The sequence below is a fragment of the Microtus oregoni genome, unplaced genomic scaffold, assembly GCF_018167655.1.
Source record: "Microtus oregoni isolate MIOR12 unplaced genomic scaffold, Mior012 000003F_ref0000135, whole genome shotgun sequence".
NCBI lineage: Eukaryota > Metazoa > Chordata > Mammalia > Rodentia > Cricetidae > Microtus > Microtus oregoni.
The window spans coordinates 7,811,929-7,836,342 of record NW_024543062.1 but is presented as its reverse complement, the minus strand read 5'-3'; the positions used below and the strand labels follow the sequence as shown (position 1 = coordinate 7,836,342).

General features: G+C 52.6%; 3 protein-coding genes across 4 annotated transcripts; 2 read left to right on the top strand and 1 right to left on the bottom strand.

Annotated features, from left to right (window-relative positions):
- Window positions 1-385: 385 nt before the first annotated feature.
- Polr2j (RNA polymerase II subunit J) lies at window positions 386-6,793 on the top strand. The gene is made up of 4 exons (XM_041649016.1): window positions 386-540; window positions 3,906-3,995; window positions 6,015-6,189; window positions 6,597-6,793. The coding sequence occupies exons 1-4, from the start codon at window positions 488-490 to the stop codon at window positions 6,630-6,632; spliced, it is 354 nt and encodes a 117-aa protein (XP_041504950.1). The 5' UTR covers window positions 386-487; the 3' UTR covers window positions 6,633-6,793.
- On the bottom strand, window positions 6,787-16,542 carry Lrwd1 (leucine rich repeats and WD repeat domain containing 1). Its single transcript, XM_041649015.1, has 15 exons — window positions 16,337-16,542; window positions 14,571-14,805; window positions 14,016-14,132; window positions 13,382-13,525; window positions 13,079-13,195; window positions 12,345-12,467; window positions 12,151-12,265; window positions 11,371-11,480; window positions 10,890-11,097; window positions 10,357-10,429; window positions 10,125-10,265; window positions 7,822-7,907; window positions 7,543-7,698; window positions 7,348-7,460; window positions 6,787-7,259 (listed from the first exon to the last, which is right to left on the bottom strand). Exons 1-15 carry the CDS (start codon window positions 16,414-16,416, stop codon window positions 7,119-7,121), a joined length of 1,959 nt encoding a protein of 652 aa, XP_041504949.1. The 5' UTR covers window positions 16,417-16,542; the 3' UTR covers window positions 6,787-7,118.
- Window positions 16,543-16,641: 99 nt separating this feature from the next.
- Alkbh4 (alkB homolog 4, lysine demethylase) lies at window positions 16,642-22,480 on the top strand. Of its 2 annotated transcripts, none has more exons than XM_041648708.1 (3): window positions 16,642-16,783; window positions 19,989-20,186; window positions 21,040-22,480. In XM_041648708.1, exons 1-3 carry the CDS (start codon window positions 16,649-16,651, stop codon window positions 21,598-21,600), a joined length of 894 nt encoding a protein of 297 aa, XP_041504642.1. In that variant the 5' UTR covers window positions 16,642-16,648; the 3' UTR covers window positions 21,601-22,480. The 2 variants fall into 2 exon arrangements, with proteins under 2 accessions (XP_041504642.1, XP_041504643.1); XM_041648709.1 differs by having other exon boundaries at window positions 16,646-16,783; window positions 20,023-20,186.
- The last annotated feature ends 1,934 nt before the right edge of the window (window positions 22,481-24,414 follow it).

Here is a 24,414-nt window from a genome sequence, read left to right as displayed (position 1 = left end):
ATCTGTGTGCCCAAGAGAGAATCCACTGGCACCCCAAGCTCTTCCCCGACCTTTACACATTTTCCTGCTCTCCTGAATCTCATCCAGCAAACTTCACAAGGACGCCGGTGTCGACCCAGCCGGGGGTCCTGCAGCAGCAGCCCACACAGGCGACTTTACACACACAGCTCCGACGCCAGCTCAGGGCGGACCAGTGAGCCAGTTGCAGGTGGCTCAGCCTTCCCCGCGCAGGCACAGGTGCCCAAAAGCGGCCGGGTGACAGCAACGGACCGAACTAGACTGGCGCGTGCGCAGCACAGCTAGCGGTCTCCCTCGGCCCTGCCGGTGGGCGCCTGCGGAAGGTCATCCGGTCCACCAGGGGGCGCGGAGCCAGGCGCTCACTCTGATTGGCTGCGGCCGCGTGACCCGGAAGTGGGAGCGCTTCGGGGGCTCGGTGTGGTGACGGCGGCTGCGGGTAGGAGTCTCAGAGCCAGAGCGCGTCGCTAGGATGAACGCTCCTCCGGCCTTCGAGTCGTTCTTGCTCTTCGAGGGCGAGAAGAAGTAAGTTGGCCGTCAGCCCCGGCGGAGCGCCGCACAGCTCCCGCCCGGGGGAAGCGAGGCGGGCTGTGCTTTGCGCATTCTGCCCCGGGCGCGTCCGCCGAAGTAGGCGGCGGTGCGAAGTCTCGCCGAGTGCGTCCATTTTGCAGTGGGAAAACTGAGTCCCGGGGACACTGAGTCCCTTGCTCCAGACACTTAGGAAGTGGCTGGGACTGTATTCGAACCCAGAGCGTCAGGCTCCAAAGCCCTTTCCCTCTGGGCATTCTCTTCACTAGTCTGCAACAGCATCATCCATGCTACAGTGAGGGCTTTGGAGCTCACGACCCGCTGGTGGCGAACGCCTGTAATTCCAGCACTGGGCCACTGAGGCAGGAGGATCATGACGGCAGCGGTGAAGGGACGGAGTCACAGCTGCCTTCTCACTCAGCAGCCTGGGGATTTCCCCTAGATTTTTTCAGGGATTCGTGGTTTCCCCGCTAAAAAGAATGTTAGGACTCGACGGTTTAATGAAGTAGGACTGGTGATTTTTATCAACGATTATATATATTATTTTTTCCCCCAAGATTCTGTAAGTTTGGAGTCTGTCCTGGAACTAACTCTGTAAACCAGGCTGTCCTTGAACGCACAGAGATCCGCTTGCCTCTGCCTCCCGAGTGCTGGGATTGAAGGCGTGCGTCACTACCGCCTGACTTGTTTCTGGTTTTTCGAGATAGGGTTTTTGTGTGTAACAGCCCTGGCTGTCCTGGAACTTGTTTTGTCGACCAGGCTGACCTGCCTCTGCTTCCCGGGTGCTATCATGCCCAGTTGCATGTAGTTGTCTTAATGGTAACCAGAAACACCCTTTTGATGACTCAAAAGTTTTATCTCAGAAGGTTGCTAAAAACCTTTCTTTCCCGAGTGCCCCCGTTTTTTTTAAATTATGTGCATTTATTTATATTTTATGTGCATTGGTGTTTTGCCTGCATGTATGTCTTTGTGAGGGTGTCAAGTCCCTGGAACTGGAGTTACAGTTTTAAGTTGCCATGTGGTGCTTTTAACCTCTGAGCTATCTCTCCAGCCCTGGGTACTCTCCTTGGAAGTCTTCTTGGGCTAAAGTGAGTCCCTATCTCAAAAAGAAATGTATGGCGGTAGACCACAGTGGTAGATTGCTTGCCCAGCACACACAGGGCTCATTTCATCCCTGTGTCAGTCAGCCAGTAATGCAGTTGAAGGAAATTCTCTGGGTTTGTCTGTACAGTGCGGTGTATACTGCAGACCGGTGACTGACCTCGCACTTCTAAGAGACCTCTGTGCAGGGTTTTGTGTTTGACTTTGCTAGCTAATTCAGCCTCCCTTGAGGGCATGTTCTCAGCTGAGGATCCTGTTGGTGCCCCATCGGCAAGAGCGTTTGGTCATGTCTGCAAACATTTCTGGTTGTCCCAGGGCAGTTGCTATTGGCATCTGGTGGGCAGAGGCAAAGGATTCTATTAATGACCCTTGGTGTACTAGACAGCTTGTCAGAGAAGAGCGGTCAGGTCTAAGCTGTCCATGTGCACAGCTGGCGAGATGGCTCAGGCACAGGCGCCCACAGTCAGGCCTAATGCCTGGAGTTCAATGCCCGGGACAGGATGGTAGAAGGAAAGGACAATTTGCAAGTTGTCCACTGATCTCACACAGGCGTGGACAAAGGAAATACATATTTCTGTATTAAGTTTGAAATAGTCTGCTTTAGAAAAAAAAAAGCAATGCTTAGTCAGGTAGTGGTGACACACGCTGTTAATCCCAGCACTTCGGAGGCAGAAGCAGGCAGTTCTCTGTGAGTTCAAGGCACAGCCTGGTCTACAAAGCTAGTTCCTGGACATCCAGGACTACATCGAGAAACCCTGTCCTGGGGGGTGAGGGAAGAAGCAATCCCATGAGGGTCCCTGGTGTATAGATAATGGGCCATCGTGACGTAGGTAAAGAGGGGTCCTTGTTTGGTCTTTGTTGTGCTGGAGATAGAACCCAGGGTCTAGCCCCTGCTGGGTTACTGCTTTATCACTAAGCTACAATTTAGCTTTTTTTAAATTTTTTTTTTCTTGGTTTTTCGAGACAGGTTTCTCTGTGGTTTTGGAGCCTGTCCTGGAACTAGCTCTTGTAGACCAGGCTGGTCTCGAACTCACAAAGATCCGCCTGCCTCTGCCTCCCAAGTGCTGGGATTAAAGGCGTGTGCCACCACCGCCCGGCTGCTTTTTTTAAATTTTATTTTATTGTTTTCTTTTGGTTTTCCAAAACAGGGTTTCTTTATGTTGCCCTGGCTGTCCTGGAACTTGCTCTGTAGTCCAGGGTGGCTTCAAAGTCACAGAGATCCTCCTGCCTCTGCCTCTAGTGCTGGGATTAAAGGTGTGTGCTACTACTGTTTGGCTCACTCCAGCTCCACCCCCTACACACACACTTTAAACATTATTGATGAGGAGATGGTTCATTGGGTAATAGCTCAAAGCATTTACTGAAGACTCAAGTGTGGATCCCCAGAACCCGTGGCACACTTGTGCGGTCTTCCAGTGCTCCTCCAGGGACATGAGACGTCGGACAGGAGGGTCAGCTACCATGGTGTATCCAGGGGCAAAGAGGAAGGCAAGGATGATTGAGGGTTTTTCTCTGCTCTCCTGCCTCAGTTGCTGGGATTACTGGTCTGAACTATCAGGCAGGCCTAGCTTGTTTGTTTGAATGAGGAGTTGGTAAGTATGAAACCCAGAGCCTCACACATTTGAGGTAAATGGTCAACCACCAAGCCATCCCAGAGCTCTCAGAGGGTCCTTTAGGGGTGAGCAGATTGAAGGGCTTCCAAGGGCTGGACCCCATAGCTCAGTGGTAGAGGATTTGCTTAGCCTGCTTGAAGCCCTAGGTTCAATTCCTAGTACCGCTGGATAGTAGGGCTTGCAGAATGATGGCCTTGGGTCCACCTTGAATTGTTGGGGGGGGGGGGGTTGGAGGCTAGGGGTCTCCTGGTTCTTTTTGTTTTTTGTGTGTAGCCCTGACTGTCCTAGGATTTGCTCTGTAGGCCAGGCTGGCCTGGAACTAGAGCTCTGCCTGCCTCTACTCTCCAAGTGCTAGGATTAAAGGTGTGTGGCCGCCAGCACCCAACTCTTTTCTGTCTTCTAGGAAAGAATTTAGTCAAGAGCTAGTTTAAGGCAGCTAATGCATATGTGGGAAAGAGCCATGTGTCTTGGTTTCTGGGGTAGTGGGAACAGCCCAACTGCAGTCTCAAGGATGTTTGACCACAAAGGGGGCATTCTGACCCCCCCCCAGGGGACGTTGATTGGAGGATCAGTGCCAGCATCTCAAGGGCTGGCTGGATGTGGGCTCAGGAAAGCAATCTTGCTCAGCTTTTGCCTGTCTCTTTCTAGAATCACCATTAACAAGGACACTAAGGTGCCCAATGCTTGCTTGTTTACCATCAACAAAGAAGACCACACTCTGGGGAACATCATCAAATCGTAAGTCCCAGACCAGAGGCCCTGGGGGTTGGGTATCACAGGGCTCTAAACTGAGCATGTGTCCTGTAACAGTCTCTCCTCAGCTTGCTGATACATCAGGGCAGATCCTTTCTTCCAGCCTGGCACTGAGTTCTGCTCACACGGGTCTTGTGTAGTGTAGGCTGACTCACTACATAACAGAGGATGACCCCATTAGGGACTCCTGAGCCTGCCTGTACCTTCCCATTGCTGGGGCCCTGAGCTTCGTGTTGGCTTATTTGTGTAAGACTTTGCAGGGACCCTCAGCAATTGCCTCTTGGTCTTTTGGCTAAAATCAAGTTCAGGGGACTCCAGCAAAGCTGGTTTTCATTTTAACGGGCATCAAGAGGTCAACAGGTGATGAGTATTGTGGCAAACACCTATAATTGCCACACTTGGGGGGGCAGAGGCAGGCAGAGCTCTTCCGAGTTCAGGGTCAGCCTGGTCTACATAGTGAGCACCAGGACAGGTCTACATAGAGACCCCATTTCAAAACAAAAAACAAAAAGCCAGTAGGCGCACCTCCTACATTTGATGGTTTGCTGAAGCCTGCAGCTCCTTTTCTTTATCTTCCAACTTTGTAAAAACTTGTGGTTTTTCCCTGAGTGTGAGTGCCAGCGCCAGCACCTTTTTACGTCAGACGCACTGAGTTCTTTGGAGCTGGAGTCACAGACAGCTCCCACCTCATAGGTGCTGAGAACTGCCTTGGGTCCTCTCCAAGGGCAGTGTATACAGACACTCTTTAAGTTAAAAACAAAACAAAAAAAAATATAAAAACTTAGGAATGTTTTGCCTACATATGTCTACCACATGTGTATGCCTATTACCCGTGAAGGTCAGAAGGCCCTAGAGCCCCTGGAACAGGGATACAGGTGGTTGTTGGCTGCCACATGGGTGCTGGGAACCTCTTAATTGCTAAACCCCTTCTCCAGCCCAACCTGCAGCTTAAAGAATAAACGTACGTGTACATGCCTTTAATCACAACACTCAGGAAGCAAAGGCAGGTGGGTATCTCTGAGTTCAAGGCCAGCATGGTCTACAGAGTGAGTTCTAGGACAGCCAGAGAAACTCCGTCTCAAAAAAAAACCCCAAAAATGAATGTATATTTTGTGAGTGTGGTGTCTGCGTAGGCGAGGAGAGGTGGTTGGATCCCTGGAGCTGCAGTTACAGGCAGTTGTGAGCCACACGACAGGGGTCCTGGGAACCAAACCCAGATTTTCCACAAGAGCATAGTGCTCCACCACTGTGTGGTTGCTCCAGCTCAACCTGTAACTCTTCAAGAGTGTGTTTCCTGCACATAGGCCTGTGTAGCATAGGGTGCCCTTGCATGCCATAAGTGTTGGATCCCCCTGGGACTCTTAGTTGTGAGTTACCATGTGAGAATCAAGGTTCTCTGGAGGAGCAGCTATTGCTCCAACCCCGTTCTACAACTCTTCAGATGTATGGCAGGGGCCAATTAGAGCCCGTGCCCTTAGGTTCATTTCCCTCAGCTTTGTGGGAAACGGCCATGTATATGGATGCTGCCTGGGGATCATCAGAGCCTGGCCCTCTCTTCCCACCTGCTTGCTGTACCTAGGAATGGGGCCTTGTATTCTGGTCGCTTCAACCCTGGCCATGTTTTGGCCTAGGTGTGCTCCACAGGCACTTTCACAGGTTCTCAGCTTCTGTGATGAAAGATGCCATCACAAACTGGCTCCCAGCCAAGGGCCTTGGTCTCGTAGATAACATGGTTTCCATATGGCCTTAAGCCCCTTTAACTTGATTTTCCCTCCCTTAGTGCTGGGCAGGAGCCTCGAGCCTCATGTCTGCTAGTACTCTACCACTGAGCTACATCCCCAGCCCTCTGTATTTTTTAAAGATAATCTAAGTTGGCTAAGGTGGCCTTGGGCTGACGGGTTTACACCACACCACCATTCTCACCCATTTACACTTGGGGGCAGGGAGCTACTCTGGTTAGAAAGCCTGCCAGGGTCGACCTCCCTCACAGTCTCTGTTTCTCAGACAGCTGCTGAAGGACCCACAGGTGCTGTTTGCCGGCTACAAAGTCCCTCACCCCTTGGAGCACAAGATCATCATTCGTGTGCAGACCACCCCAGACTACAGTCCCCAGGAGGCCTTCACCAACGCCATCACAGACCTCATCAGTGAGCTCTCTCTTCTGGAGGAGCGATTCCGGGTAAGGAGCTGGGCTGCATGGTTCAGCAGTAGAGGGGCAACCCTCCCACCAGAACCCTCCAGTGAGGGGCTGTCATCAAAAATCTCCCCTCTTTGCCACTAGCTTCTCTAGGTCATAAAGCCTCTGAGACTGTTCACCACAGGGTAGGAGGCAGTTATCAGGGGCTCTCAGTGTGAGTCACACCTTTTGAGGTTTTCACCTGGCTGGGCATGTCCCACTTGGCTCCATCCCCAGCCCTCAGCAGGCCGGTGGCTCAGAGCAGGGTAGGTAGAATCTGCTGAGGCACCCAGAGCCTTTGGTGACTGGTCTGCCTCATGTATTCTCTGGAGTACAGGTTCCTGGCCACACAAGCAGGGGACACTGGGGTCAGTTCCAGTGCAGTCACTGCCTTTGTCTTCTCTCTTCAGGTGGCCATCAAGGACAAGCAAGAAGGAATTGAGTAGCGGCTAAAAGGAGCATTGCCTACTGGCTGTAAGGCTGGTGCCTGCACCCTCAGGGCCTTCTCAGAACCCCATGATGACAGGCACTCGGCTCTGTAGCTGGACCCTCCTGCTCTGTACATAGACTGTGACTTTTCTAATAAAGTATATAGCGGGCCCCACGACTGCAGCGTGTGTGCTCTCAGACTTACTTGATGGTGGCAGGTGACCTATCGGTCACACAGAGGCCCTAACCACAGGCTAAGGCAGAACTTGGGGCTGCTGGGGAGGCGGAATGGCGAAGCAGGTTTTGGATCTCTGCAGCCTCAGCTGCTGGGCATGCCTGAGGTAATCCAGGCAGGAACCCCAGCGAGGCCTGTGTTTCCACTCAGCTTCCACCGGCCTCCAGTCCACAATAGAGAATTTAATAAAAATACTCATTGGTACAAATTCCTCTACCACTAGCCCCAAGTTAATAAGCCGTGTCCCTGGTCCACTGCTCTGGGCAAGCTAGTAACTCCTCCAGATGGACACGATGTTGGAGTCCGTCAGAGCAGTGAGGTAGGTAAAGGCTGCATTGGCCACTACTGTGTTTATCATGGTCTTGCTCACTGGTTGGCCCAGTGCCATTGGCTGAGGCCACTTGAGGATCTGAGGGGAAAAAAGAAGGCACTAGGCTCCTGCCTACCCAACAGCAGCCCAGGGTACTAGGAAGAGTGTGCAGGGTGCCCAACAGTACCTGGGTCGGGGCCTGCAGAGTTGTTACTGGTGGAGGCCGCTGCTTTAGCAGATGTTCAACATCATAGATCCACACACTGCCTTCCTCATCTCCACACAGCACGAGGTTTTTGTCTGCCAGGACAAGTGGGGGCCTAAGATGGGTCCGGTTGGGATGGGAAGAGGGGATGCCCACCAATGGGGTAAGCAGGCTCACCGGGACAGGTGCTGAGTGAAAAGTAAGCCAAATTGGTGGATGACCACTGCAGCCGGGCCAGGAGGACCACAGGCAACACAGACTGACTGCCCCGGCCTGCCCATGTCTGCCTCCAGCTCCACAGGTAGATGGTGCCCTGTCCACTCCCTTTGGAGGCTGCAGGGAGAGGAGATGTGAGCCCAGGCCGGCTGTCGCCACAACCTCCCTGCTCTCCAACGGGTGCCTCAGCACCCTGAGAGTGAAGTCCCAGCCCAAGCTGTCCCAGCCGGGCTCACTCACCCACAACATCTTCGTTCACAAAAGCCAGCCCGTCCACTCTCTGTCCCTCAGAGTCCTCAGAGAAGATGAATTCCACTTCACACACCCTGCAAAAGACATTAGCCTTACCCATGCACAGCCATGTGCTCACCCAAGGGGCTGCCTGGTCCTTGGCCCAGAGACCTTTAGCTTTGTCCTGAAGGGGAGCCACCTACTGGGGGTGTGAGTAGTCACAGGAGTGGGAGCACAGGCTCACAGGGGAAGACCCAGTACTGCAGGCCAGATGCTTTCAGTGCTGCTCCTCCTACTCCAACTAAGGACAGCAGCTCCGGAAAGGAGGGGCTCACTGGCTCAGGAAGTAGATTGCTATGCAAGTTTGGTGCCCCAAATTTGACCTCCAGAACCCAGGTCAAGGTGGAAGAAAACCCAACTCCAGAAAGTCCTCTAACCTCCACACACGCCCACATACACACTCAATGGCAAAACCCAAAACCTGATCTGTATAGTGAGTTGCAGGCCATCCAGGGCTACATATTGAGACCTTGTCTCAAAAAAGCTGGGTGTGGTTCCATCTGGGAAGACATGGGCTTCTGGCATCTTCCCAGAGGGCAAATTCTGGCTAGGACATCCCAGGATGCTTGAGACCACAAGGCATGGGGGAGGTCAGAATCTGGAACTGCGGATGTAGCTAAGGTAACTCCCAAGTATGACAGATGAACGGGGAACCTATGTCCACCAAGCAGCGGGATGCCACATCGGCATGCTTCTGCTGCCCCCCTGAGAGCAGTGAGTCCTGTCAGCACCCCGAAATCCTTTTGGGGCTGTTCCTTATGCTGAGACTGCCACTCAAAGCATAGGCAAGTGTACTTAAGAGCTCAGGGAGCGGTGCTTGCTGCCAGTCCCTGGGAACCACATGGTGGAAGGAAAGCACCAACTCCTACATGTTCTCTGAGCTCCACGTGCATACTGTGGCATGTGTGTCCTGCTACACAAGTAAATCAGTAAGTGTAATAAACATTTACAGGAAGGAACTTGCACCTCACACTGCTGTTTGACTCTGGTCTCAAAGAAAGAATGCTAATGAAGATGGACCTGGAGAACAGGCAGTGTCCCTGGGTCTCTTTCTTTTTCCTAATGTTGCTACACTGTATGGCACACACCTTTAATCCCAGCACTTGGGAGGCAGAGGCAGGCAGATCTCTTGAGTTTGAGGTCAGCAGTCAGGGCTACACAGAGTCCTGTCACCACTCACACACACACACACACACACACACACACACACACACACAAGCTAAATAAGGCCAAGATGGCTTGGGTTGACAACACCACACAAACCTTGTGATGAGTTGGGGGGGGTCCCTGGAACCATGTAAAGATGGATAATATACTAACTAGAGATTGCTCAAGTGAGGGGAGGCAGGAGGCAGCTCCCCCAAGGCCTCCTAGATTGCTGCCTCTCTGGATTAAGGACAGTTTTAATATTCAAACCCCATCTCTACTCATGGGCTTCTGTGACAGAACAAACCAAATTCTCCTGATACCATAGCCCACAAAACTCAGTGCCGACTGCCTGGGAGCCTCACTCCGTGACATTTCCATCTGCCAAGCCAAGGTGGTCCATGAACTTTCCCCACTCCTGGCTAACTGCACACTGCTGTCCTCTGGCAGCTCCAGGCTCTCTGCAGAGCAGTTCTGTCAATCAGTCACCAGGCTGCATCCTCAGGACATGCCCCTTTAAAGTTACTCCTAGGGCCTTGTTTTCCACACAAGAGCTCCTGCAGCCCAGACTAGCCTCCAACTCTCACAGAGCTGAGGATGACCTTGAACTTCTGATGTTCTGACCCTCTCATTAGCTGAGATAGCAGGCACAGGCCAGAACACCTGGTTTATGTGGCACTGGGAGCTCCGTGCATCTCAGCGCTCTACTGACTGAGCTCCAGCCCCAGCCCTCATATTTACCGCCACGTCCCCCTAGGACAGGAACCCTATGCTGAGTGGTCTCAGGTCTTTCCACATGGGCAGATAGCCACAAAGCATCATCAGACTTGCTTCCCTGCGTACATCCTATCTCTACTTCCACAATCCCTGGGCTACCTCACTGCCTCTTCCTCACAGATGGGGACACCATGCTAGCGGGAGGGTCACACTGCTGAGTGACAGGACTGGGGCTCAGGCAGTTGTCTGTGATGTGGTAATTAAGAGAACAGCCCCTGAACAGAGCTTCCAAGGCAGCCCAAGAAGCACTGTGATGTGCCCAGGGACCCCGTGAACCCATGACACCCAGCTTGGGGGCCAAGCTTTCCAGACATTCCCGGCATCCTCACCTCTGCTTCTGGGGCTGATCGAGCCGAACATCCCAGCAGCAGCAACCTCCCTCGCAGCCAGCCAGCAGCATGTCATCTGGGCAGGAGGCCACAGGGCAGAGGCGCAAGGGGGTAGAGCTGCAGCTGAGCACCAGGAGCTGGCTGCCAATGCGGGTATGGAAAACCATAAGCTGTGGGTTGCAACCGTCACCCTCGGCAGCCCGCCCATCTCCAGGCCCGTCTACAGCCTCACCTAGCCTGGAACTTATATTCGTGGTCGGGCACCCCAATGTCCCAGAGGATGATCCGTTTGTCGTAAGAGGCAGCTGAGGAGGGATGGAGGAAAAAGGTAGCCCCAAGACGTTCCCGTCCCTCTTGCAGGCTGAGTCTGTGGGGTGGGTCCCTCAATCAACTAATCACAGGCAGGAAGAGCAAGCAGACTGTGGCTAGGACGAGAACTCAGGAGCCACAACCCCACAGTCCTGCCTGAACCCAGTGTGCACAGCATCACAGCCGTCTGTGCAGCAAGCACATCTGCCACCTTCGCTGGCTCACCACACCCCAGGGGCAGGGTTATCTCCCCTGATCCCAGGCAGAGAAACAGGAGCCTAGGTTGCTAGGAAACTTCAAGGCCAAATAGCATGCTGGAATAGAGATCCTGGTTGGCCAAGAAGCTAACTCACATCTGACCAAAGCCATCTGTGCCCAGCATCCTGTGAACCCCGTCACCCCCAGAAAGAGACACGGGGCACCAGGGCAGAAAGCCTACAATGCTGAGGGTCTTACTGAAGAGGTGGCTCTCGTGGGTGGGGCTGAAGCAGAGGGTGGCAATGGCCTTCTTATGGGCCCGGATAACACTGCAGCAAAAGCCTGCACGCACGTGGAGCAGCCGGACCATGCCTTGCAGGCCTGCAGCAGCCAGCATGTTCCAGCGCTTCTTGTGGCCTGCCTGTGTGACCACCGTCAGGGCTGTCCAGGCCACTGAGAAGAACTCCTGACAAGGGGGTGGGAGGAAAAATGGCGGTGAGCAGGGAATGAGGGGCAACCTGCTTGGAGGGCTCACCTGGGGCAGCAAGTCTCAACGACAGAGAAAAGCTCCCAGAGGGCTGTGAGCGGCGAGGAGCTGGGGGAAGGGCTCAGAGGCAGAGCACTCACAGTGGGACCGAGACCCTGGGTTCCATCCCCACCAAAATAAAGTCACGAGGAACAGAGTGAGGGTTTCTGTCCCAGGACCCAGCAGTCTTGGAGAAGAGGGCCTGGCACTCACCTCGCCTGGCACCCTGTATTTATGGAGCACGATGCCTGTCTGGCAGTCTATCACGCAGACAGCTTCTCCGCCACATGTGGCCACAGTCTGGGACGTGGCCCCCGAGTGCCCTGTTTTGTGTATCAGCCACATAAACATCTTTCCTGCAAAGTTCTTCCCTAGAGTCCCTTTTCCTGGCCTCCACGACAATTTCACTATTATTATTATTAGAGGTAAGGGGCTAGAACCCAGGACCTCACACATGATAGGTAAGCGCTCTACCACTATACTACATCCATGGCCTTTTTACCTTTTAAAAAAAAACAAAACAGTGGTTGTGTACCTGTGTCATGTGGGGGTATGTGCACATGAGTGCAGGTACCCACAGAGGCCAGAAGAGGGCATCAAATTCCCTGAAGCTGGCGTTACTGGAAGTTGTGAGCCGCCCATGGTGGGTACTAGGAACCAAACTTCAGTCCTCTACAAGAGCAGCAAGCACTCTCAGCTAGTGTCTCTCCAGACCTGCCTTTTTCTTACTTTGCAACAGGGTTTCTCTGTGTGTAGCTCTGGCTGTCCTGGAACTCATTCTGTAGACCAGGCTGGCCTCGAACTCACAGAGATCCTCCTGCCTCTGCCTCCAGGCTGCTGGGATTAAAGGTGTGCGCCACCACCCACTTCCAGCCCTTTCTTTCTACCCTAAAGCCAATCTCACTGAATTTCCCAGGGATCTTTTAATCTGACTCCCACTGAGCATCACTGTGTGGCCCCAGCTTCCCACTGCCCATCAGCCCCAGCACGCACCCTCCTCCCGGGCAGGCTCAAAGGCACAGGCCCACAGCTGAGTCTCCAGATCCTTCGGGCTGTTGTTTTTGCTATGGCACTGCAGGAAGTGCAGGGGTTCCAGGCGTAGGGCAGCCTGTGGGGGTACAAGCGGTTACAGTTGCCACTTGGCCTGCTCCCTCCGGCACCCTCCCTCTGACGACCGAAGAGCTTACCTGGCTTCCATCAGACTCCACAGGTGTACCCTCCATCTGGGCTGCTGAGGAGAAACACGCTCGCTTGGTGGAAGGGAGGTCAAGCGGGACGTTATCTGGCCGTTTTGAGGCCACTGTTCCGGCCTGTGGAATGTGGGGCACTTGTATCCATGCCCCAGGGGTTTCCTCCCTTGGCTACAGGCTCAACTACACCCTTCAAAAAAATGAAGTGGAAAGAACCGAGCCACTGTCAGAGGGGAGCTTGGCTTGTGTTTAGGACTGGACACTTAAAATGTTCTCCAAGGGTCGAAGGTTGAAAAGCTGCATCACCAGCCTGCAGCCCCACTCAGTACAGTGCAGGGGAAAGGACTTAGCACTGGGAGGCGTCCCTTTGAGGGGACACAGGGACACTGGCTGCCACGATGTTCACACAGATTCTTACTCTGGGAGCTCACACTATCGACAGCCTTGGAGCCGAGCAGCTATGGACTGAAACAATGAGCCAAAACGAACCTTTCCTTTCCATGAGCCGCAGCAAGGGCTAGCTAACACACTCAGGCATCACCTGAGCTCACGCAGAGAGCCTCTGCATCCAGCTCACCTGAGCTCATGCAGAGACCCTCTGCATTCAGCTCCCCTGAGCTCACGCAGAGGCCCCCCTCTGTTCCAGCTCCCCTGAGCTCACGCAGAGGCCCCCCTCCGTTCCAGCTCAGGAGGGCCCAGTGGCCCTCACAGCTGGGTGGAAACATACTCACCCTGAGCTTGGAGGCAGCTGCAGCCTGTGGAGGCTCCTTTGGTATATCCTTTGTTATGTTGGCTTCCTGTACCCTGGTCCCACCTGAGGTCACCAGTTTCTCGGCAATCATCCGCACCTGGGTGGGGTCAGGCCTTTAGCAGGCTGAGCAGTCTCTGGTGCCCCTAGCCTCTCCTCATCTGGTCCCATCCTCTGAGCCATCTCACTCCTCTCTGTCCCCCAATCCATCAGAGTCAGGGACGTCCCCAGGACAACCAAGAACCAGGGAAGCCAACCTCCAGCAAAGTGTCCCCCAGTGACACACCCGCCAATGCATGAACTCGCTGAGAGACTCGGGGCCGTAGTGCACATCCCTGACTGCAGACCTCACGAAGTCAGCCTGGAGTTTGTCAGCAGCTTCCTCTTCAGGGCTCACAGTGGCCATGAACTTCTCCCAGTGAGCTGTGACCTGGCAGAAGAGGGACCCGATCCAGGGCCAGTCCAGCCTGGGTCTCCCGGCCACACACAGCACCGCCACCCTATCTCTTTCTGGGCACAAAGTGTGTTGACCATACCAGTTTCTGGAAACTTCTGCAAGCATAGCCTCTTATTCTCTACTAGCAATACCTAAGTCACATGAGTTGAAACCAACCTGGTTCACCTGGGCAGACTGGTAATTCCAACACTTGGGAGGCTGGGGTGTCAGAGTCCTAGGTCATCTGGACTATATAGTAAGACCTTGTCTCAAAAAAAACCCAGCTGTTCTAGCCTCCTGGCTATACGCCTTGGAGACAGGGCTTCCAAATGCGAGAAGCAACAGAACCACTCAACACACCAGACTTGCAGCTGTCAGGGTAAGATCTCTGTTACACACACCCTAAAAATCCACTTCTGTCCCCCCTCAATGTCCTGCTGACGTGGCCAAGGCCCCATCTCCATCAGCTTCCCATCACCCTTACCCGGTTGGTCAGCTCCCGATCGAGGTTCTCCACCTGTGAGCAGGTGGAGGCTGCGTCCTTGCCATTGACCTTACGCAGCTTGGGCAGGAGAAAGGAGACTTTCAAGTTGTCATTGACCTAAGGGTGGAGGAATAGTTGAAAGGCAGGGGTAGCGGTGCGGGCCTGGAATCCCAGCATTCAGGGAGACTGTTCTCCAAGGTTGGATGCTAGTCTGGGATACACAGTGAAGTGGAAGCTGGCCTAGGTTATAAAGCAAAATTTTTCCTCAAACTAGCAAAACAACAAAACCCCAAACAGGGTGGGTACCCAGCCCAGTTGAGGGATTGCTGTAGTAGCATGCTCAAAGTCCTGAGCTTGATCCCCAGTACTGCATAAACCAGGCCTGGTGGAGCATGGCCACCTCTGGAGCTCAGAGGCAGGAGGATCAGAAGCTCAAGGCCATCTTTGGCAACATAGACAATTTGAAGCCAAGCCGGGCTACATGAGACCCTGTCTCGCCCAAGTCTGCCCCAGAGTCCTGGTCCTTAGCACTGAGCTGGTCGGACCCCCTCTCACCGTCAGGAAAGGGTTGCCTTCCAGGTTGAGTTCCTCGAGGTTCGGAAACTGGCTCAAGACAGTCACATCCCCCAGCTGGTTGTTGGCACAGCGAAGGATGCGCAGTTGAGACAGGCCCAGGTGGGCAGGCAGTGTCTCCAGCAGGTTGTCAGAGAGGTCAAGTTCCTTCAACTGCTTCAGACGTCCCAGGAGACTGGGGTCCAAGTGCTCTGACCGCAGCTTCAGTCCCGAGAGACTGGGGGGAGGGCAGAGATGAAAAGCTCAGGAGGCTGGCTGGGCAGACCCTTTCACCAGTTACCCTCATCTGCCCTAAAGGGATTTGCACCAAGCAATCTCTTATGGATAAGAATAAGCCTGGTGGGGGGGGGGGGTTAGAGAGATGGCTCAGAGGTTAAGAGCACTGGCTGCCCTTCCAGAGGTCCTGAGTTCAATTCCCAGCAACCACATGGTGGCTCACAACCATCTGTAATGAGATCTGGTGCCCTTCTCTGGCATGCGGGCATACATCGAGGCAGAATGTTGTATACATAATAAATAAATAAATCCAAAAAAAAAAAAAAAGAATAAGCCTAGGCTTATTTTTTTAGACTTGACTAGCCTGGAATTCACTACATATATTAGGCTGGCCTCAAAACTCAAAGAGATCCAATCCACAACTCACTGTGTAGTCCAGGAAAGCCTTGAACGTACTGCCTTTATCTCACCCGGAGCAATTCAGGTGGGAAGGGAAGCCTATGGAGACTCCAGCTTTCTTTTAGTCTGACAAACGCTCTACCAACAGAGCTGCAACTGCAGCTCTAGCCTCCCCCACTTTTTAAAAAAGATTTATTTAATGCATACTTGTGTTTTGCCTGTATATATTCTGTGTGAGGATGTTGGATCCCCTGGACCTGGGGTAACAGACAATTGTGAGCTGCCATGTGGGTGCTGGGAATTGAACCCAAGACCTCTGGAAGAGCGGCTAGTTCTCTTAAACTGCTGAGCCATCTCTCCAGCCCCCATCTCCCCCACTTTTCAGATTAAATTTTTATTTATTATAGTGCATATGTGCGTGTGGTATGTGTGTCTGTATGAATGGACGCAGTCCAAGGCGTGGGTAAGAAGGTCTGATTTAGGGATTGACCTCAGGCTTGGTGAAAGGCATCTTTACCCAGCACTTGGGAGGCAGGCGGATGGTTGTAAGTTCGAGGCCAGCGTGGTCCACAAAGAAAGTTTCAGGACAACCAGGACTGTTACACAGAAAGACCCTGCCTCGAAAAACAAAAAAGATAAAAGAAAAAAGTTTTCTTTTTGAGACAGGGTCTCAACCCGTAGCCCAGGTTAACTTCAAACGCACGACAGTCGCCTTGTGCGGTGGGGGTGGGGGTGGGGGGGTGGAGTCCTGAGTGCTAGATCTAACGACTTTAGAACCTAAGGCCTCCTAGTTCCCACTTGAATGTTTCTTTCTCGTTCCTGCATGCTCCTTCTGTGGTACTCACTTCCTCAATATCCCTGAGAGTGCTGTCTTTCCACCCTCCGCAGGGCTAAGTGAGCTCGCTGCAGGTCCACCTGACCCTGGGCTGAGGTTACCAATCGTTCCCGCATCACTGTTGGTCGCGAGACGCAGGCTTGACGGGGACCCGAAACCCCACTAGCAGAATAACGTGAACAGGCAGGGACGGGAAGGGATCTGAGCCTTGCACCCCGCCCATCAGGCGACCCACGGGGGAAAAGAATCCCGCAGGACCCCTCGCCCCGATCCGCTTCAACACCGCTATAGATCTTACTCCAGACTCCGGATCTTCCCCAGACTGTTGGTCTTGGGTCGCCCGCGTTGAAAGAGCAGCCGCTGCGTAAGGGGAGCCATAGATATCCGAGGGCTTAGCCGAACCCGCGCCTCCACGAAGGCCGGTAACTAACGCACGCAGAAACGGAGCCCAGGAGATGGCGCGCAGCAACCCCTTAAGAGTCTGTGGCGACCGGAAGGAAGCAAAACGCCTGCCTGCCGCGCTCCCTGCCTCCTGTCTCCGCGTGCGAGGACTACAACTCCAAGCGGCCCCTGCGCCTCGCGCTTGCGCTCTGGTTACTTGGAAGGCGCTATGGCGGCTACAACGGCAGAGGCTGCGGTGGTTGAAGCGACTCAATTACAGGCTTGCGGCTGCAAGGGCATCCGGACCTGTCTTATTTGCGAGAGACAGCGCCACGGGCCCCCGCCCTGGCAGATCTCCCCTCAGGTACGGATTAGGGAAAGAGTCAAACCCAGAAAACAGTTTTCCTCTTTATGGGAAACTGAGACCCAAGCTTGCCTGTGAAACGGGCGGGGATCAAAGCCTCGCGGTAGGGGAGTCGCTGGGAGCGCTCACAGCTTTGTTATTCACAACAATCAAGAGGTGGGCGCTCCCTAAGTGCCCTCATCTGAAAACGAATGAATGAGCGGGGAAAGTTGCTTCACGCCGAGATTCCTGCGTTTGAAAAGCGGTGGTAGGAGACCCAGAAGTTTGTAGCCAACCTCGGCCACGCAGCAGTTTGAGGAGGGGTCTTGGAAGTAGGGAAGCGGCAATGAGACATCACCTCTGTGACTTTTAAGTGGGGAGTGGCAACAGACTTGGACTTCATACCTGGGGTGGGGAAATTCTGAAGGGGTTTAAAAGAACGCTCCTTTAAAAAGTCAAGCTTTCGAAGGATCTTTGGAGGAAAGTGGAAAGCCAGTGGGGAGTGTCTCTCTTGGTGCTAAAATGCCCAACATGTTGTGAAAAAACCGGCGTGGAATGCCTCACAAGTAGTCTGATCACATGATCCAGCATGTTCCTGGATTTATATGCAAACGAAAGTTTTCTGTTTCTGTTTCTTTGGTTAGAGGCCCAGGGTCCCCTCCAAATGCTAAGATTATAGGCATGTGTCACCATATCTGGCTCCGAGCAGCAGTCACAGCAACCAAAGGGTGGCCGTTACCCAAGTGTTCATTACCAATGGTGGTGCTGGCCTGGGATCTTCTGAGTTTTGACCTGGCAGCTGAAAGCAGGAAGCTTGGGAGTAAAGACAGCTGCCCCTACATAGCAAGTTTTAAAACAGACTAAACTACATAAGACTGTGTCTCAAAAGAACAAAGGAAAGACAGACACAATAAAGTGATGAATTATTAAAAAATATCTGTGATATATACACAGTAGGTTGTTATATAACGTTGGAAAGGAAGGCAGTTCCGACATAGTTATGTGTGGACGTGATGCCAAATGAAAGAAGCTAATCACTGGCTGGGGTGTGGCTCAGTGGTAGAGCCCCTACCTAGAAAACCCCAGTGAGGGGCTGGGGTGTGGCTCAGTGGTAGAGCACCTGTCTAGATCCCCCAGCGAGGGGCAGGAGAGATAGCTCAGCAGTTAAAAACACATACTGCTCTTGCAGAGGACCTACATTTGGTTCCTAGCACTCAGACCAGATGGCTGACAACTGCCTTCATAACTCTATGTCCAAAGGGATCTGGCTCCCTCTTCTGGCCTCTAAGGGCACCTGCAGTCACATGTACATTGCCACACACAAATGCACACATAAAAACATAATTTGAAAAAAAAAAAAAGAACTTGAAGAATGCCCTAGTGAGGGTGGGATGTAAGATGTAACTCAGTGGTAGCGTGCTTGCCTAACGTGCTAGGCCCTGGGTTCTGTCTACACACATACACACACACACACACACACACACACAGCCATTCCAGCAGGAGAGATAATTGTGTGTGTAGTCTCTCTTATATGAAGTATCTAAAGTAGTTAGAATCATAGACACAGAAAGTAGAATGGTGGGTGTCAGGTTCTGGGAGAGAAGAGAATGGGGAATTAGTCTTTAATAGTATCTGGCTTCAGTTTTGCAAAAGAAAGAGAGTTCTAGAAGTGGATGATCATGGCGGTTCTCTACCAGTGCCCATTTGCTTACTCCCTGAACTGGACAGGGAGATGGTTAAGACACTGAATATGTTTGTCCTACAAGGTCCTGGGGGCTGGGTCTCATGGAGCCCATGTTTACTATCTAGTGAAAGATGACCATGAGGTCCTGATTGTCCTGCTCTGTACATGAGAATGACAATGTGTTGTGCAGTGCTGGTGATGGAGCCCAGGGCTTCGTGCATGCTAGGCAGGCACTCTGCCAACTGAGCTACCGCCTCTGATCTCAGCTACCCACCTGTTTTTAATAATAATTTATTTGCTGGGCGGTGGTGGCACACACCTTTCATCCCAGCACTTGGGAGGCAGAGGCAGGAGAATCTCTGTGAGTTTGAGGCCAGCCTGGTTTACAAGAGCTAGTTTCAGGACAGGCTCCAAAGCAACACAGAGAAACCCTGTCTCAAAAACAAACAAACAAACAAAAAAGAATAATTTTATTTTATAAGCACTGGCATTTTGCCAGCACGCATGTCTGTGTGAGAATTTCGGGTTCCCTGGAACTGGAGTCACAGACAGTTGTGAGCTGCCGTATGCGTGCTGGGAATTGAACCCCAGTTCTCTGGAAGAGCAGCCAGTGCTCTTAACCACTAACCCATCCCTCCGGTCCCTAAACTGACCTTTTTTTTTTTTTAATTTATTTATTTATTTATTATGTGTACAACATTCTGCTTCCCACACACCAGAAGAGGGCGCCAGATCTCATTACAGATGGTTGTGAGCCATCATGTGGTTGCTGGGAATTGAACTCAGGACCTCTGGAAGAGCAGTCAGTGCTCTTAACCTCTGAGCCATCTCTCCAGCCCCTAAGCTGACCTTTTTGAATGAGTTTCAGCTACTACTCCTCTCCGGAGGCAGGAGCTGGGCTGAGGAAAATGAGAATCCCTGGCTTCCAACAAGCCTTGTCCAGCCCCTGGCCACCAAGACCACAGCCTCAGGGTTGGCCGTCTTCTCAGGCTCCCGATACAGCCTGTGTCCTTTTGTCCTCTTGACCCTGAGAGCAGGTGGTACCCACAATGCCAAAGGAAGAGTGCCCACATCCCATTAATTCAGGGATGAGAATCCTACTGCTCCAGAGGGCTGCAGGCCTGGGGCTGCGGTCTGTCTGTGTTGTCCCAGGGACTCCAGACACCTCTCCAAATGGCCTCAGTCCCAAGAAGAGCATTGGAACCCCAGAGGCCAGAAGATCCTGGGGACCTAAGGCACATGTGGGTATCATGGGTCTTTGGGGGTTCTGGGGTGCTTCTGTTTGGGGTGTGGGTGTGTGTGTGCAGGTAGATGTGTACACATGGAGGCGAGAACAACCTCAGACACCCAACTTTTTTTTTAAGACAGGGTCTCTCAGTGGAGTAGAACTTCCAAGTAGGCCAGGCCAGCTTGATCTTCTCATCTCTGCCTCCCCTGCTCTGGGATTGTTGGTTTTGGGGGACCGAACTCAGGTTCTGGTGCTTGCAAAGTCAGCAGTTGGCCGGCTGAGCCACCATCCCTCCCTCCTGTCTCTGTTTACAGAAAAAATACCATTTCCTTTACTGCCCGGACACAGGCTGGGCCGTGGGGCCCCAGGACTCTGACTTTGAAGGTTGGGCCTTCCCGTTCCCGGGAGTGACACTGCTAGAGGACTTTGTGACCACAGAGGAAGAGGCTGAGATGGTGCGGCTGATGGACACTGACCCCTGGAAGCCCTCTCAGTCTGGGCGGAGGAAACAGGTATGGTAGCCCTAGCTGGACCAAGGGGCAGCCCCTTTGCTGGGATCCCTGGCTATCTCCTGTAGGGAGTGGGTGGCCAGTCACAGGGGGCGTGGGCTTCCTCATCAAGCAGGGCCGCGGCTGTCTATGCTGCTGTACCGTTGGTTGGGAGCCATGGTGGTAATTATGGTCCTGCCAGGCTCCATCCATCCCAGCCCCTCCCTTATCTCTCACTCATTCTATGTCTGGACTCTTGATAGGCCCTTAGGGACAGTGGTACCCCTCCTCCTGTTTCTCCTCTTCCTCATTAGCTCCCCCTCACCCAACTCCCACAATTTAGTCAGCTCCTGTAGCAGTTTCAAAGGTGCTCTTCACCCTTTGTTCCTGGCATCGGAGTGTTTGATTAGAGCTCTGGGGACATCAGCCAATTAGAGTTCCCTTCAGGTTTCTCCCTGAGCTGGGACCACCCCAACTACCCACTCTGCCCCTGACCCTCAGGACGAACTATACGGCTTCCATGGGGACCTTGTTCTCTTATCCACCCCACCTTGTGTTGTACCTGTCCCTTCTTCCTCCCTGAAGCCCCCAGCCACACGGTCTCGGTCTCATAGAACCCACTTGCCATGTGGATGAGCTTCTGGTCCTCCTGCCTCCACTCCACAAGGGCACGCTGTACTGGTGGTAGGCACTACTACACTGGCATTGCTTCTCCAAGACAGGGTCTCATGCTATAGCCCATCTGGCCTTGAACTCCAGGCAGTCCTCCTGCCTGAGCTTCCAAGGTGCTGGGATTGCACGCACCAGCCACACCCAGCTTGTGGTTGACATTTCCTAAGATGAGCCCCTCCTCTTTTCCTTCCTGTCTCTACTCCAGGACTACGGCCCGAAGGTCAATTTTCGGAAGCAGAAACTGAAGATGGCTGGCTTCCAGGGTCTCCCCAGCTTCAGCCAGAAGGTGGTCCAGAGAATGGGTCTGTACCGGGAACTGGAGGACTTCCAGCCCGTAGAACAGTGTAATCTGGACTACAGCCCAGAGCGGGGCTCGGCCATCGACCCCCACCTGGATGATGCCTGGCTATGGGGCGAGCGGCTGGTGAGCCTCAACCTCCTGTCAGCCACCGTGGTGTCCATGTCCCGTGAAGCCCCTGGTAGCCTGCTGCTCTTCTCAGCCCCCTCCGTCGGGGCCCCTGGCAGGTCTGTCCCCTGCCAGGAGGTGGAGGTAGCCATCTCTGTGCCCTGCCGCTCTCTGCTGGTGCTCATGGGGCCTGCACGGCACCAGTGGGCACATGCCATCCACCGCAGACACATCAAGGCTCGCCGTGTCTGTGCCACCTTCAGAGAGCTGGCCAGCGAGTTCCTGCCCGGGGGAAAACAGCAAGAACTGGGGCGGGAGCTGCTGCAGGCTGCACTTTCCTTCCAAGGAAGGCCCGTGTGAACACATCCCTGGGGAAACATGGACACAAGAGCTGGCACCAGCCTGGCTGGAAACATGGCTCCAACATAAGCATTAAGGGAGCGAACACTGAGGTCTCTCCACAGCTCATTAGAGTCATTGGGTTTTGTTTTTTTTTTTTTTTTTTGAGACAAGGTCTTGTGTAGCCTAGGCTGCCTTCAAGTGGATTCTGTAGCCAAGGAAGACCTTGAATTCTTGATCCTTCTGCCACCACTTCCAGAGTGCCTGGATTCCTGGTGCGCAGCTGTCAGGCCTGGCTTTATCATGGTTGTTTGATTTCTCTTCTTTTTGAGCAGGGTTTCTGGCCTAGACTGGCCTCGAACTCCCTTTATAGCCAAGGGTGACTTTGAACTTCTGATCTGCCTCTACCTCCTGAATGCTGGGGTTGCCAGTGTGCACCCCCACGCTCAGTTGTTTTTGTTTTGTTTTTGTTTTTTTAGGTACTGGGATAGGGCTTCCTGCTTGCTAAGCAAGCGCTCTGCCAACAAAGCTATATCCTACGCTGTTGGGTGTTTTGAGACAAAGTCTCATGTGGACCAGGCAGGCCTGGACTCACTATGTAGCCTGTGACCCCAGATGTCATGAGCATCACATACCCCGCCTGGAGCTGGTTCTGATGGGCCTGGATCGTGGACGTTCTTTGGTTTATTTAATTTGTCACAGTTTGGAGGGATTCGATCTTTTAAAACCTTAGTATCCGGGAGAAGCAAGAAGGCTCCGTGGGTAAAGGTGCACCACCAAGTCTGACTGCCTGAGTCCAGTCTTTGCTATCCACATGGTAGAGGGAGAGAACTCCTGAAGTCGTCCTCTGGCCTCCACACACTCATTGCCCTTCTGACAAACTTTATAATAAAAGAGAAAACAGAAAAACTTTGTTGCCATGTGAAATGCTTTTCTCCTTTTCCCATCTCTGTGTGAAGGAGTCGCAGTTACTTTGTTTTTGTTTTAAGACAGGGTCGGGGGGTGGTCTCTCTCACTGTGGAGCCTTGGCTGGCTTGGAACTTTGTAGACCAGACTGGCCATGAACTCACAGAAATTCTTCTGCCTCTGAGTAAGTGCTGGGATTAAAGATATACACCATTCCACCATGCCCAACATTTTTCCTTTATTAGATAAGTTCTCCATTTGTAGCCCAGGCTGGCCTCAAACACTCAAACATTGACCCAGGGATCAAACTTATTTTTTAAAGTTACATTTATTTATTTTGTTTGTTTATTTATAGGAGTAGGGCACATTTGATGGAGGAAGGTCATTGGTTAAAAAAATAAACTGCTTGGCTGGCCCTCATAGGTTAGAACACAGGTGGGTGGAGTAAACAGAACAGAATGCTGGGAGGAAGTGGAAGTGAGCTCAGACTCGACAGCTCTCCTCTCGGGAGCAGACCCCTCAGAGAGACGCCATGCTCCCAGCTCCTGGGCAGACACACACAATTAAGCTCCGACCCAGGATGGACGTAGGCTAGAATCTTCCCAGTAAGCGCACCTAGCTGTGCTACATAGAATATTAGAAATGGGCTAGTCCAGGTGCAAGAGTTAGCCTAGAAGAGGCTAGATAGAAATGGGCCAAGCAGTGATTAAAAAAATACAGTGTCCGTGTAATTATTTCAGGGCATAAGCTAGCCAGGCGGCCGGGGTGCTGGGAACGCAGCCCCACCGCTCCTATTACTACACACATTGGGTGGTGGTGGTGCACCACTTCAATCCCAGCACTCAGGAGGCAGAGGCAGGTGGAGCTCAGAGTGCTAGGCCAGCCAGGGCTACAAAGAGAAACCCTGTCTCAGAAACAAACAGGAAAGAAAGAAAGAAAGAAAGAAAGGAAGGAAGGAAGGAAGGAAGAAATTCGAAATTGCTGAGCAGGGTACATGTGGAGGACAGAAGGCAGAGAGCAGGCCAGGGCGGGTGTTGGGCGGATTTGGCTGTCCTGAGGCTCTGAGGACAGAGCACACTGTCCTGTTCACCCAGAAAAGGGTCACAGTCAGCCCTAGGTTGGTTTCTTTTAAGATAAAATTTTGGGGTGTATGTGTGTTTCTGGGTGTGCAGGTTGCCACATGTATGTGGGTACACATGCATTTGCTGTGTGCATGTATCTGGGGGCTAGATGTCAACAGCTGTGTTTATTATCATTGTTGTTGTTGCTGTTTCAAGGCAGGGTTTCTGTATGTAGCCCTGGCTGTCCTGAAACTCACTCTGTAGACCAAGCTGGCCTCGAACTCAGAGATCCACCTGCCTCTGCCCCCCGCGTGCTGGGATTAGAGTGTGTGCCACTACTGCTCAGCTACATTCAAATTTATTTATCTTGGTGTATGAGGGATGCGTGAGATCAGAGAACCATTTAAGCGAATCAGTTTTCTCCTTTCCTTGTGTTGGTTCTGGGGCTTGACATTAACCTTGACAGCCAAGACCTTTACCATCTGAGCCATGCCAGCAGCCCAGCTACTGTTGTTCAGGTGCCATACGTTTTGTTTGTAAAACAGGGTCTCTCATTTGCCTGGAACTCTCCAAGTAGGCTGAGCTGGCAGGCACTCGGCACAAAAACCTGCCTTTCTCCTCGTCGCTAGCTCTGGAATTGAACCTGCTCCATATCCAGCTCTGTGGGCTTTAGGGATTGAAATCATGTCTTCATGGTTGCAGGCCAAGTTATTCACTGACTGAGCTCAACTTCCCAGCCTCTGTTTTAATTTCTTATTTTTATTTGGGAAATTAGCATATTTATGGATGTTTTGCATGCATATATTATCTGTGTGCTCTATGTGTGCAGTACCCACAGAGTCCAGAAGAGGGCACTGAATTCCGTGGA